This window comes from Maylandia zebra, linkage group LG20 (assembly GCF_041146795.1).
Source record: "Maylandia zebra isolate NMK-2024a linkage group LG20, Mzebra_GT3a, whole genome shotgun sequence".
NCBI lineage: Eukaryota > Metazoa > Chordata > Actinopteri > Cichliformes > Cichlidae > Maylandia > Maylandia zebra.
In genome coordinates this window covers 17454182-17469864 of record NC_135186.1, presented here as the reverse complement: position 1 = coordinate 17469864, position 15683 = coordinate 17454182, and the positions used below count along the sequence as shown (strand labels likewise).

The 15683-nt window shown below is 41.7% G+C and overlaps 1 protein-coding gene across 2 annotated transcripts in view; it reads right to left on the bottom strand.

The window, feature by feature from the left end:
- Nucleotides 1–15683, bottom strand: part of tafa5l (TAFA chemokine like family member 5, like) — a 47764-nt gene that overhangs the window by 21550 nt on the left and 10531 nt on the right. For both annotated transcript variants that reach the window (XM_024799484.2, XM_024799485.2), the window contains 2 exons: nucleotides 12513–12662; nucleotides 904–1031 (listed from right to left, as the gene is read on the bottom strand). In XM_024799484.2, the coding sequence (XP_024655252.1) occupies nucleotides 904–1031; nucleotides 12513–12662 (278 nt within the window). The remainder of the gene's footprint in view (nucleotides 1–903; nucleotides 1032–12512; nucleotides 12663–15683) is intronic.

Below are 15683 nucleotides of genomic sequence, written 5' to 3'. Positions count from 1 at the left end.
AGTCAGAGAGAGGTCAGACACTAATGTTATCTGTCTGCACACTGCCTAATGCTTTGGTCAACATTTTTACATATTACATATATCTGTCTTGCATTTGCATTTGCAGACGTTTTCCATCAGCTTCCACCTTCTCCATAAAAACACAAAGACAGAATAATAACTACAGAACATTTGTTCCAAATATGTGATTCACTTGCAGTTCCTAGCTCGTGTGATTTGGTGTCAGATTCAGATTTGACTGGCTTCAAATGATTTGTTTTAGCTTTGGGAGGAGATGACTGAGCCTTGGCTAGTGTGTTTAAGCCATTCTGTAAAATAATCCAGGATGTAGGAAAAAGAAAGTTTTCCACAAGTAGCCCGGGTAATATGGTACACTGCTTGCTTTCAGTGCAAATGTGATACAGCACAGGGCTGATCCAGCAGCTCTGGAGCTGAACATCTTATACTTAGGAGCTGCAGATCAGTAAAAACTAATGATGATTTCACTAATTTCATGAGATTTTCTTCCTATGCACCTCCCAACACATCTTTGCACCACTATTACTGTATATGCTACAGATTCAGGCTTCAGTGTTTCAAAAGTTTGAATTACCAAAATTCAAAACTCCTGTAAAAGTGTAAAACAAACCAGACTGAGGCCTAAAGATATCTAAAAAAATCTTCAAAGTTTGATCCCACAGAGAGCAGTGCTGCATGAATTTTCTGGCATCTTTGTTCCACTATTGATGCAGTGTTTGAAACTTGGATGCTGACCTGCTGTTTGACTGAAATATACTCCCTGTAGCCCAGGGCTCAGGCTTTACCTGACACTATCGGCTGGCGGGGGTTCGCTCATGCTGAAAATGTAGGCGCATTGCTGTTATGTGCATATGGCGTATATTAATGTCACGTCTAGTAAATTACCGTGACGGTCTTGATGCGACCACTGCCCCTGGTGCAGGTCCAGCCGGATCGGTTGAACAGGAGGCTGCAGACCTCCCCCTCCATGCAGGGAGCCATCTCACACCACTGACGGCTGCGAACAATTCGTGCTGGGAGGCAAAGAAAGACATCAGGTCAAAGAGGTAAATTAGACAGAGAGACAGATTCACAGAGCGAGAGAGAAAAACTGCGGAAAAAGTCAACTTTTTTTTCCCCATAACAAACAAATCTGTTGTTTTTATGCTCACCAGACACAAAGGTAACCTTATACGTTGATGTCTCTAAAAGCCTGTAGTATTTTAATGAGGTTCTTGTTGAACTAGCATGTCAGAATTGCCTGTGGTAGTAACCTTTACAGGCCAGCTGGCGGTCCATAAATTACTCTCTTGCTAATGCAAGCTTTCACTGCAACTGCACAGAAAGATTGCTTCCCCCCCTCTTCCCGTTTTGACATTTTTTTCTTGGTGGAAATTAAAACATAATAATGTTTCATTTGTTTAAGCTAAATTATACTCTGAGAAGTTGAGTCCAGCTACAGCTTGGCCATAAATTTGATCCTGTTACAAAATGCACACATCTTCAATTTTCTTGGCATCATCAGAGAGCAGATGAATCCATCTTTTTCCCCCACTGAGGTCCTAATTAGCTGGAGGCTGTGGTGGTGGTGGCATATCTCCATTGTGTTTTACAGGTGTAGCCACAATTTAGGCGATTATTTGTTTTTAGCCTGCCTACCTAAAGAGATCATAGCTTTTATACACTGGAGATCATTGTGGCCATATTAGAACGTGACAAATGACATGACTGAAAATTGGTCAAAAAACACACAAAACGCAGATTGTAATAACAGACAGGGGGCCTTTTTCAAAAATTATTATATATTATATATATTTTTGTTTTTTACATGTGTCTTGTTGTCCAGTAACTGTGGGAGGAGAAAACTGTGTTCATTTAGCATGGACAAATGCATTAGTAAAATTGATGCAGCAGCACCATGGGTTTTTCAGTCTACACATTCTTCTTGTCAAAACCTGATGCCAACAAACCCACAATGCAAATTGAACATTAACAGATCAGTGACAGATTGGGAATTGTTGAGGCGGCGATGGTGAATAATAGAAGGAAATGGATTGCAGATGTCTGGTTAGACCGCTTTTTTATTTATTTTTTATTTTTTGTTGCACTCAGCACCCCCAGATTTACACTTTCAAACTTGCAGTCTTAAGCCCCAATGGACAGTGACATTATTTGAGCACTTCTAGCAGGTTTTACTCAAAATAAACCACAAACAACACAAGCAGCTGTGTTCCCTACACAGTAAACCCACTTATGGAGGCATTTGGCCAACATGTTAGTGGCAGGCTAGCAGCTGTAATTTGGTTTTAGGCCCTCGCAAATGTCAAATGTATTATTTCTGATGTCAGTATTGCTATGGTGCTGGACTTATTGTTTTTAGACTTTATGCAGTTGTGACACAAATGACAGCTGCAGGGGTCTGTAAACCTTAAATTCATTTTTAGTAGCATTTTATAGATAGATTAGAGAGAGGAGATTACATATCAGAAAGGCAATCAAAAACAAGCCTTTCTCCAGTCTTCTTAAAGTTATTTGTTGGCAGAAGACGTCAGGCTGTCACAGCGTAACCAAGTGATGCTCCCATTCTCCCGCTGCAGCCTGACTGCATGACATTGAATTAACATTCGCCTGTCGTCGAGGTTGATAAGCACTGATTGTTCTTTACACAGCGTGCTAAAGCAACACTGAAAGGTTATCAGCTCTCTGCGGACCTGGCTGGGGCCACCGCTCCTGCCTACCCACGATCCCCCGGGGCAGCACATTGTGGAACGAGGTAACATGGTGGGCAAATTGAAAGAGAGGAACTACAATTCGCTGAATGTCCGGAGGAGAGCTGATGGTGGAACCGAGAGGGGAGCCGCAGAAGGGGAAGCGTAAAGAGGTGCGGAAAGGGAGGCCTTGTGACATTTTGCTGTGAGGTATTCCTGTCCAGGCCTTGTTAACGGTCTGAAATTGGTCTTTGGAGTGTCAGACCCCAACTGCTAGTCTGCAATAAAGATCTGCTGTCTTGTGGTATTTATCAAGCTGGCCGAATAGCACCCTCATGTATGTAACGCGGCACACACAATCACTGCTGTGTAAATACAAAGCCATTCTCCCTCAGCAAATAATGGATATTATTTACTCATCATGGAAGGAGCTGTGCTTTTTTAAGCCTGCTCTCATAGTGTTGCCATGCAGCCAGGGAGAGACAGCAGTTCAACGAAACAATACATAAACCTGTCGTCGCATCGTACAGAACGAGCTTAAGAAGATAGTTTAGCTTTGCGATTGGATTCTGAGACAAAATGGTCATTTTGGCATCATCCTGAGTGGGGAAGAGGCAAATCTAAAGTGACCTTCCTCCTGACACAGCAACGTGCCGCGGTGAATTTTCATTTTCACAGCTATCCGTCAGGTGCAACAAAGCGTAGATTTATCAGTCAGTTGCAGATGTAGTTTTGAGTACATTACAGGGCCAGCAAAACTCAATTTCCAGGGCAAGGAATAAAAGCTGAGCTGGCAAAGCGGTGGGAGTGCTGACTAACCGTGGAGTGCATCAGGCCAGCCAACCCAGAGTCACGCAGGTTGGCTAAAATAAATGCAGTTTTCAGCTCCTGCTGTACTATCCGGGCACCCGATAGCTTGCCCTTGTTACTTTTTCAATGCCATCCATGACAACATGAGTTGATCTATGATGACTTGATGAGTCTCCTGGTGCTGAGAGCCGTGGATTGGTGACACGGCGTTAGGGGGGGATGAGAGCATTGCTGTGATAACCTCATGCACGACAACATCATGAATAACGCGAGCGGCAACAAAACGGCAGCGCTGCAGTTCGGCTTCAGCCTGTCTCCATCCATCAAACCTATCGCTCCCAAAATGCTGGCACGCACAATTGTAGACACATTAAAAAGCTTAGACGTTACAACCACCCACCCACCCACTAAGCTTCTGTGCTAAAGCTGTCTGAAAATATCTGTCTGCTGCTTGATTTCACCCTTCAGTATGCTTTACATGCTGTGGGTATAATAAACCTGGCTTGTTGGGTTACTCAACTGGTGCAAATTGCTGGAAATATTGTGGCTATCTTGGCATTATAGTTTTATCATGGTGTTTGAACAGATTTTCAGGCCTGTTTTGTAATGTTTTCCTGTTTGTTATGGTAACAGCAGAGATGAAACAGCTGGCTGTGGTGGCTGGAAGAGAGGAGGAGAGTGTCTCTGTCTGGCCGACACCTGGGTGGCCCGTCGTGTCGCAGTCGCTGTCGGAGTCCCACCCAGGGACCGCGGACGTCAAGCCAGGCTTATCAGCTGCCAGGGTCCCTGTCGGGGTACGGCTCTGGACCTCAAACTAGATCACACGTAAGACCATCTGTCCCCCCTGCACACGGTGCCAAGCCCTGCCCAGCACAACACAACACTGCCAGACGAGACTCAGAGCAGGGCAGGAGGCACAACGGCGACTTCTAAACCAGACGCGCTGCTAATCTGATGAAATTCTGCCACCGCAGAAGAGCAAAAAATGACATCAAATTTATACTCAAGCCACAGGCAGCTCATTTAAAATGTATTCAGATGAAGAGAGAGACACTTTCTCACCAAGGACACACCAAAGGATTAATTGCATCGAAGAAAAAAAAACAAAGCGACAAATGAATCACTAGAACAATTAATTAAGAGCATCTTTTGAAATGAAATAATGGAACTAATACTGATGATTCTTATGCAGCAGTAAACACCCTACAAGATTATAGCCAGTCATTAAAGCTGGGCACCAAAAACACTGTAACAGGTTTTTACAGGTTTTCGGGCTCATGTTAATTAAACTTCAATCACAGATCAATCTGCAACATTATCCTGACAGCATGGGCCTGATGGGCTGATGATCAGCCCGCCTGCAAAATGTATCCACACATAATCATGTATTGTGTTTGTTGAGAATCCAGTTAGTTTCCTGTTGCAGTTTTTTGGGGGGGCTTGCTTTGCATTTCTGGTGGGTAGTGTTTTATTTGTGGTTGTTGACACAGATGGGAAGTTTACGCTCCACTGATCAGAAATCAATAAACCATTAGTAGAGTTGTACCATAAAAAAATAATTTTTTTATGTTCATGAAGTGGTTATAACCAATCTGGGTTAATCCATCAATCAACTGGCTTTTCATGAGCAACAAACTATTGGTCAATTACAGAGGGTCAAAATTAACCAGATGCCAAATATTGTATTTTCAGAAAATACCTGTTCCATATTATTGTAGGGTCTACCTTACAATGTGAAGCGCCTTGAGTTGACTGTTGTGATTTGCTGCTGTATAAATACAATAAAATTGAATTCAACTGAAAATTTACACTCCTTTAACTACACAGGGGACAACTATCAAAGTTACAAATGCAACAGTGATACAACAAGACTTTTTATCACTTGTCATTAGCCTTTCGTCTTTTTCTAAAGCTGAATTTTGTCACTGCACCGAATCTTTTCTTGGCATCACTGTTGAAAGCAACGTTCCATAGAAAGTTCATTCAAAGGTAGTAAATTGCGCACTTAGACACACTAGTAATCAAACGCTTGTAGATTGCAGGGTGACTCCATTTCCATGAAAAACTATTAAATAAAAATCTTAAAGGTGTTTTTACTCTCTGCATAGAGGGCTTTTAATGTGAAACATCAGCACATCCTTTTTTTTTAAATTGCAATTGCAAATAAAAGAAACATTTGAACTCCTTGGTGAATAAAAATATTTCTCCTAAACAGAAAGAAAAAAAAAACAAGAGCAACAAATTCAATTCAATTAAAATTAACTTTACACGTTCTTTTGTGCTTATGCAACACTGAATAATCATGGCTGTGTTCCATATGAAAGATGAAATTGCTCATGAAACTGCTGCTATGAAATATACATTCAATAAATATTAAAATGATCAAGATGAGGTAAATATGGAAGGAAGTGCTGTTAGCACTGCAGGCAAACTATGCCAACAACACTAGCAAATGAATGTCAGATCAGAAGCAAACATGTTTTTCAAAGTCACGCTTGTTTAAAACGAGGGCCTGGCTCTGTCTGCAGTTAAAATAAAGAGTACATCTAATCCTCTCGGCTATGCGTCTGCAATATAAATACGAAAAAAACCTCTGCTTTTGTTTTGTTTTGATGCTTCTTCTAAATCACTTCTTTTGCCCGTTTATTGTCAATAACGCTTTGACTGAGCGCAAAACGAGAAGCTTGAACCCAGCATATAAACGGTCTCCCTGCAGCCTCTTATCATGGTGGCCATCGAGCTTCATACGATTACCGTGTGATGTGGTGGCATGGCAACAACGGGCCACGCAGAGAAAGGGAGCAGGAGAGACTCGGGGAGCAGATTAGAGTGAGAGCAGGGAGACAAGCAAGGAAAAGCACATAATCCTCCTGTGTACAGTGTGCAGACTAAACCTGCACAACCCTGACATACAGCAGCACAAAAAGAGGGCAAAAAAGCTTGAAATACACCTACAAAAAGAGTATCAAAAGAAGTAACTTGCAGAAAAAAAGCCACTGCCCTTGCTGCAACATGTTCAGTGAAGTAAAAAAAAAAAAAAAAAACAGGAGGAACAACTCGGTAATATGTCATACTGCACAAGCAATGCAGCTACCGTCTAGGCTAATCAATTCATATATTCACAGGTAACAACAGACTTTATTCACTTTGAGGCTTAGATAGTTTTGTCGTTATGTAATTACTGAAGGCAGAATACAAGCAGGACGGCAAGGGAGATAAGAAGAATTGTCCAATTGCCTCTGTTAAGCCATCAGCTGCAGATTGTAGTAACTTTGAAAATGTCTCAGAGGTTACATCAGACTAAGCCTTGGATTTTAGTTTCGATTCATTACAGGAAACAGTAAAGGCCCTCAAATCCCAGAGCTTTTCGTGGTGATTATAACTCTGCCGATGACTTGATCCAATCTGTGCTCACAGTGTAAATTGCACGTATACACTCCAAAAGGTCAGCTGCTCACGGGGTCAAATGTCAAACTGTGCACTTTATCAGTGTGTAGTGTGAAAAGTCAATCTCCCAAAGTTCTGTGCACAGCAACCAAAGCTGACAAGCATCAGTTCTTTGAAAATCCAGTAACAGACAAACATAAATACGAATAACCCTCCACACTGGTCATACCTATTGGGTAAAAATGGATGTTTATCAAAGCTTCAGTTCTGACTGTAATCACATTACCACTCACCATAGCTGACAATGGAAATGTTGGAACATTATTCTACCTCAGGTGAAAATCAAAGGTTTTACTTCTATACTCTGTTGAGTGTATTCAGCTGTTAATTTTCCAGTGTTAAAACACTACATCTCCAAAACCAGTTATGTAGATGTTTGTAAAGGACATATCTAAAGTCTGAATTCACTCAATAAAGCTTCCTTGATCGCTGTCCATGGTGCTGATCGTTGAGCTGATCTAGCTTATGGATCCTGGTAGATGAACTGGCCTTTGTTCTATTAGGTCAGTCGCCTAATGTCTGCAATATCTTTGGGTACTAATTCATAATACATTATTTGCATGCTAACAGCTAAAGTTTTGATATCCTTAGATCTGATGTCTTTACCAGCTTTAATCACACTACTGGAAATAAAGGTGGACCGTGCAGGTTGTCGAGATATAACAGGATTTGACACTGTTGCATCTGTGACTCACACCTTTACAAAAATGCTCTATTACTTCCAAAAGACAAGTTATCCCCCCGCAAAAATAACCTTCCATATTTCTTATTAGATATTGAACGTGTAGATCCAGCTGCAGAAACCGGGGGAACTAGAGAAGACTATGACGTGGCAAAAATATATCCCACTAGAAGTGAACCAGGGACATTGCAGTTATTTGCTAATCATAAGTCAGCACACATCTTAATTTTTCAATCCTTGGTCTCAGCATTTAATAGCTATTGGTATTATGTATGAGCATGCTCTTGATCTTTCTACCGCTTTATAAAATGAATAGTTACATATTCCGTTCAATCCAGTTTTAACTAGAGTATGTGCCACCCATTGACAACAAAAGCCATCTCAAGGTGCTTTGTATTGTAAGCTAAAGACTTTACAAAGAGAAAGCCAACGAGCCGATGATCCTTTATGAGCAAGCGATTCGCAACAGTGTCCTCACTTTGTAAGACGAGGAGACCTCTTTGTGTTACAAACTGTAACATCCAATCTGTAACACCCAAATGCACACCTTTGTCTCATTTAGTGGCCTCATTCAAATGCGGATCCACAAATACAGAGAAATTAAAGCCATATCCTCTCTTAGCTACTTGTCTGCAACGTGCTTCCACTCTCCCTCTGGATGTGAGAGCACCACTCATGGGTTCTCTTGCAGGATGAAGGAGGACACAGCGCCTGCCTGGCCAGATATCAGAAAACACTGCTTAACTTGTCCATCGGCAGGTTCAGTCATAAAGAGTGCACTAAAAAGGCCAGTTGTTATCACAAGCACAACTTTAGAGTTATTAACACTTTTATTGCACTTACAGTAACATAACTAGTTAAAATCAAGTCTGGCAACCCGCCTCTCAATTTCTCTGTTCTGTGTGTGTCGGTTTCACCACAATACACAGGCCATGACGCAGAAATGTTGAAACAGAGAGCAGAGGATAGAAAAAAAAAGGAAGGAGCACACATAAATAGCACAAGCTCCTGATATGACTGCGTAATCAAGCAGCTAAAAATGCGCCAATGTCGGATAAACCTTGTTCCCGATTTTCAGTTCTAACAAGCCGCATCCACGGGATTGGTTCCTTAGTCTTGTTGTGTTTGAAACTGCACTGACATCCTGCAGCTCCCAGGCAAAAAACGCTCAGCCATGTAGCTGACTGCTTGTCTTCGAGCACACAAAAGAAACACCATATGGACATGCATATAAACCACAGCTCTCCGTCACAAAAAGGAATTTGTTTAAGTTACTCTTTAACCTGAAAAACAAATGAGATTTTTGTGCTCCGTTCACCATATGTTTCCAAAATTAGTCATAGCTGTAAACACCCCGTATCAGGCAGGCTAGCTCGCCTTTGTTTACATGCCACAGACGGAGAGTCAGTGACGGTTCCACTTTCATTAAAGGTCACTGTTCTATCACAGGATCACAAAAGGGCAGTGATCCACTTCTTCTGCAGCTGTGAAAGTGTTGTATAAAACTGATCAGGAAGAAAGTGGAACACTGAAAGAATGATCCCCGGCCTTGGTGAGATACAGAAATATATAAACCTATTTATAAGTCTGTGAATTGTTTATGTGTTTAGAAGGGCAAAAGAGGATTTATGGGAAGGGCCATTAAAGTGAATGTAAATGAATATGCTCTCAGCTAAAAGGTTAGAGAGGATATGTGAGCACAGGCATCATTAAATCCACTGCATTTTGGTGCAATACACACTAATTCCATTTAAAATCCTGGCAACGACTGACGAGCTCAGTTGTCAGCAGAAAATCTTAATATGACCCTGCAAGCAACAGGTCCCAACTTTAATGCGCTGGCTATTAATGGAGCGTAGGGTGTGGTGCGGCAGGAAGCCAGTAATAATCAATTTCCTGCTGCTGTAATCATAGTTCTCTGTAAATTAATTAGCATCTGTTGAGTGTTATGGAAAAATGTCTGCGGAGAGGGAGAGGTAGTTAAAAGCAGCGCGCCGAGAGGATGACATGGACTGTGGGGCTCTGGTGTCAGGGATATTAGATTAAGGCCAACATGAGTCATCGCATGATGGAACTAATGGTGCATCTGATTGTGATATTGTGAGCTCCAATCACACCCCTCCCATCCCTTTCATCGTTCTTATCACTCTTAGCTAGATACTGTCCAATGGCTCAGAGACAGGGGCTCTAAAGTATAAAATCTTATCTACAAAGTGGATGAACACTGGAGTCTCCATTACAAGTGATCTTTTTTTTTTTTTTTAAAAACCCAGGTGGAGGAGGAAAAGGAGGAGGAAAATTCAACCCAATACACGCTGGAGACACAAAGCAATTACTAATTTGTTGATGTCACAGTGGCTGACTGAAGAAGGCCTAATGCAGACAACCAATCACACAGTTAGGAGTAAAACAGTCTAAAAGGCATCAAAAAGTCAGACATGCAAAGTGATTATCGATTGGCTGGTTAAACAACCAAATTACATCGGCACTTACTTTTAATGGAGAGAGAAGGAAGCCAATACATTTTGTTCATTGGGCTTATTGAGGACAGGTTGCGCTCTGTTGTTGTTGAAGTCTGGCTTTTTACCCAGTGTCAAACGGGGGAGATGATGCTGCTTTGCATTAGGATATTTTTGACATTAATAACTTGGCTGTAAAGTGGCTAATGACTCTTTGTCCTGTTTTCTTCCATTCTCCTTGGGTTGGTAAAGTTTCATGACTGCATAGTGCATGGTTACGACGCTACCATTTTGACAAAGACTGTCCAAAGACAGGACAGTCAGACCGACACAGCGGTGCCGTAGTTCCTGCAACAGCAGGTTTGTCCAGCAGCACGTTTGGAAGTCACGACACAGGCGGACAGACAGAAAACAGCAACTGCATTCCACTCAGGAGTAGCCGATGCAGGGCTGCGGTATTGTGCATTTTGCTTCACTGAAATGGGACTCCTACTGGAACAGAGACATTATTGTTAATAGTTACACCTGTGCTTTTCCTCTTATAATTTGTCATGATGTTCCTGTTATGTCAAAATGTCTGCCATGAAAAAGGTCTGTAGATGCTGTTGTGGCAGAGGAAATGATTCCACGTGTCATTATCGCATGTATTATTGGTCTTGGCGATATTTTAACCTGAAGTTGATTTTTTTTTTTCATTTTGTTTGCAGATCAGTTTAGTTTAGAGTTTAGTTTCAGATATCCCAGTTCCAGTAAAGATACATTTATCAAAGCTTCCTTGCTTTGGAAATTTGACCAAAGCAAGAATGGATCAAATGAAAAACTAATTTATTTTAAATAGTGTTATTTTCCGCAGTTACTTCTTCTGGGGAACCTGCTTCCAGTGTGGATTTGGGGATACAGACACACTTTACTTTTAAGATTAAGCTTAAATTTCTATGTGTTTATAGTTAAGGCTGGGTCAGGTGACCCTGTACTCTCCCTTAGTTATGCTGTAGTAGGCCTAGACTGCTGTGGGCTCACTCTCCATGTGTTTATACACCACTCTACGTTTAATCATTAGTTATTATTAATCTCTGGCTGTCTTCCACAGCTGTTTTTGTCCTGTCTCTCTGTCTCATCTCCAACCAGTCACAGCAGATGGCTGCCCCTCGCTGAGCCTGGTTCTGCTGGAGGTTTCTTCCTGTTAAAGGTTTTTGCTTCCCACACTCGCCAAGTGCTTCATCACAGGAGGTCGTCTGATTGCTAGACTTGAATTGATTGTTGTTATGATTTGGCATATAAATATCGCATCAGTTGAATTTAGTTTTGTTTTTTATTTCCATTAACTAAAATGTTTTTTTCAGTATTTATGTCACTACTTTAATTTTGGTGTTTAGTTTTATTTTACAGTGTATTATTCAGCTTTTCTCAACGGGACCAGAGCATCCAGAGAGCACTCCTAGGTTTGTGAAATTACAATGCAATTACATACATTAAAAACTATCAAATTATTTTTTTTTGCACGAGATTTATTCAAATACTTCATTGTTCTCCACTCCTGCATTACTGCAAAAAATGTACAAAAGTAAATACATGACTAGGTTTCCCACTTTTTCCCACCTTGTTCAGAAACACAGATCGAGATCCCACACTCAACAAGAGTAAAAAGTTTGACACAACTTGTTCAATTAAGTATGAAGCCACTGCTAGCAGCCAGCTAGTGTAGGTTAACATAGAGACTGGAAAGAATAACTGCTAGCCTGGCTCCGTACAAAGAAAACTAAACCCTGCCTGCAGGCATCTCTGAGGTTCATTATTAACAGTAGTATAGAAATATCACAATCATATTTTACAAGAGATCATTCCTTGTACATCCTGGAGACTCTGCTAGTGGTGTTAGGGTTAGGGTGTAAGCCAAGCTAACCAGCCGCTAGTGATCATATGTAGCACACAAGTGTGCCAGGAGACTCGATCCTTAACTCTTGATGAAAAACACTTCCCTAAAAAAAATCTTAAAATTAAAAAAAAACAAACCCTAAATGCTCAGAGAATATTTCTACTTTAATAGTTTAATTGAACTACAGCTGTTCAATTTATGGTGGTAAAGGTGGAGTTGCATACAACAGGCTTCATATAGGGAAATATTAAAAGGTTTTGACATGCCGACTGCAATATAGTTGTTATAGGTGAAATACAAATAGTTTTTCTTCAAGCATAGGGGAAAAATCCATTGTGTTACAGAAATATTGAAATTACTTTGAACTTTTTTTTCATCAATTACACTTTTTAATTAGATTGTTTCTATGTTTATAGCACACCAGCCGATTCAGTTGCTTGCCAAAGTGACTTCTTCTCCCGCTGTACTGAATCACTCCAGCTACGTTCTCTAATATTTATTCTCCATTGGGCTAGAGAAGTCACTGAACTCACCATCTACGCAGGCCGGCCTCGCCCTGGTGGTGCCGGCGATCTGGCCTCTCCTGCAGGCGCAGCGGGCTGTCTGCCTGGCGATGGTCCGCCTGGGAACACTGCTGTCTCTGTTGAGCATCACTATCTCGCAGGTTCCCACCGCCAACTGGCCTGCCAAACACAGCAGTGAGGATAAAGTACATCACATTAGCATAATGAGTCAGTAATGAACTTATTACAGAGGAGCAACTGGTGTTCAAAGGTGAAAACGACAGGCTGGCTGTTGTTTGCAAAGAGACATTTTTTTTACCTTTTTGGCTTTGTGTTCCACTAAAGAGTTTAATATTCTCATTAAAAATGTCAGGAAAGTTTTTAGTGCTTTAAAAGCAGGCGGCTAGAATGCTTTTTCAGTTTTAATACAGCATGACAGAGTTCTCTTGATGAAAGTGCCTTACAGGGATCATGCAGGGAAAAAAAATCAGTTAAAAGAGCATCTTCCATTTGGCTACCCATAACTGCAAAATAACAAACACACGAGTCAGAGGCTCCGAGATATGAGAGCACCATAAAACAACTTATTGATTTTTTTCACGTAATGGGCAAAATCTAAAGACTTCTTCTGACTGTGAGCATGAATGTTCTCTGCAAATTTCATAGCAGTCAACCCATTAAATAATGAAACATCAAGACTGTTCTCGCCGTGAAATTGACAACACTGGCCATTTGTAGATAACTTATCCTCGCGTGTACCTGAAAATATCCACTTTACAGGCAGTCGCAATAATTAAACAGAGAACTCACAGCCATGCCCGAACGTACAATGTGAGGTTAACACTCTCACACCCTGTTTGAAGCCACATTTATTTATTTTTTGCTCTTTTTTATTTGACTATCCAAATGAGTTGGACCACTGACAGAAATAAAATGTTACTTGGTTGACGGAGTAGAGGCTGCTGGGCACTGCTCCTACACCAGACAGACCAATTTTCAAGCCAAGCTAAGCTCTACTGAGACAGCAAATGGACAGAATGTCTTAAAGTGATGCTCAGAAATCTGTGTGTGTGTGTGTGTGTGTGTGTGTGTGTGTGTGTGTGTGCTATTCTTATAGTTCTGTCCAAGCACAGAGAATTACTTCAGAGTTCTCCAGGCATTACAAATTGATGGATAACTCCCTGGCCAGGGACACGTGTATAAGCAGCTTTTCCAAGTTTGCCACAGTGTTATCTTTAAATTAATTATACAAACTGGAGAAATCTACATTTTGCAAGCATGCTTTAGTTGCAGATGAACTACATGGGAGGGGCAAGGGGGGTGTATGAAGGGGAGGTTCTCCATTCTTCAAAACATCTAAGAGAAAAGGCAGATTAGAGAAGAGTGTGTACTGCAGTTCCTGTAAGGTCAATCCTTGGCATTCACCAACCATAGCTCCTTTATGCTGCTGCTTCTAGTCGCTTCCTGCCACACTCAAATGCTCATTAAGTGAGACGCTAACTGCTATGTAGCATGAAATGAGCGCAATAATGGCAAAGGTTGAAAGGGTTGTTGATGAACACAAATGACTCATAAAATTACCTGAGCAGTGCTGAGACATCCAAGTATCAGAGCAAGATGTCTGTGAAGATTTAAGGTGACCCTGCGGCATTTCTTTTAGCATAATTCACCAAGTTGAGATACTTCCTGTCCATAGCAACGATAGTTAGGTAGGCGATAGATAGACTCACGGGCAAAAATTAACTTGCCGGGTTGACTGCTTTTCCTTCAGAGCTTTCTGGCATTAAACCTTCTTTCATTTTATATTTTCTAGTTGCAGTTTGTTTGTGTTTAAGCAACAAAATACTTGGTTAGGTCCACATACTTGGTCCACAGAGGAGGGACTCCTCAGTTGTAGGTAATGTTTTCTCTACCGCCGTGCAGGTCAAACTTTATATTTCTACACCAGAGTTGGCTAATCATATTATCCGACTTGTTCTGCCCTACTCGTTTGCTGGAAGTACTTTTCACTTCCAGCAGTGCTACTTGACATCAAAAACAGGCTTACGGGGTATCTCAGCCTCTCAGTTAATAGATCAACGAATGGGCTGCAGTTTCCACTGACAGCCACACTTTGCTATTTAAGCTGATAAGACTGGTTTACTTTTTCCATAAAATTACCTCCAGAAGTGTTAAGAGCCATAAAACAAAACCAGCTCTACAGAGATCTGCTATGTAAATCTAATTTCATAACATCAGCCTTGCTGGCCACCCTCCACCGCGCACCACCATCACTCAGCCCACCCGCCTCTCTCGTTTTTCTGCTGAGGCGAGATCCTGTATACTTGGTTGTTGCTTGGAGGACAGAGGTGCCATCAGATATCAGTGCTCAACACTGAACAGATGAATGGGCTTCATGTAATAAGCCTGAAGGAAGACAACAGTAAGGCGCTGGGGGAGTTGAAGTGGTGAGTTGTGTAGTGTGTGGGTGGGGGTAGCTGCTTTGTAAAGCGCCCTTAGCCATGGCCAGCGCTCCATCATACGTACAGGAGTTAATTCATGTGACAGAGGGTTTCTGTCACTCAGTGGTGTGAGGACACTTTGCCTCGTCTCTGTTTCACATGATGAAATGCACATATGGCCGTGGCAGCGAGGAGAGCGCCGACTGAAGGATGGGAATGGTCGCTGAACAGGCCCTGGATCCTGTCAGAAATGACAACAAGAAGTAGTAGACACTGGCTTTAAGCACCGACTGGCAGCTTGATCACCTTATCAGTGAATCATAACACTATGCTAGTGCTAACTGGCAACACAGACACACACAGGGGACCAAACGCACACAGGTTAGAGCAAAGATGTGAGTCTGTGCTCTACATATCAGCTCTTTGATCAGACACACTGCAGATCACCAAAGTACAGGCGCACAAATATCTTAATAACTCTGCCTGAAACAGGCTGCCAGGAGTCCACACTTGCTTTCACATTGTTAGTCTGATTCAGTGTGCATCACTGCTGGACTAAGAGCCGTTGGGCTCTAGATACACCACACTGGCACGACCTCAGCGACGGACCGTGAATATACAAAGCCGCCAATTATCATCATCCCTGTTAACATCGCAGCTGATTGCAGCAGTTTGCTGTTTCTTTGTTGTACTAACCAATAAAAACTTTCAGTCCTTTCTAGCTTATCTTTTTTTTCCTTGTTTGTGTCTTTAATTAAGA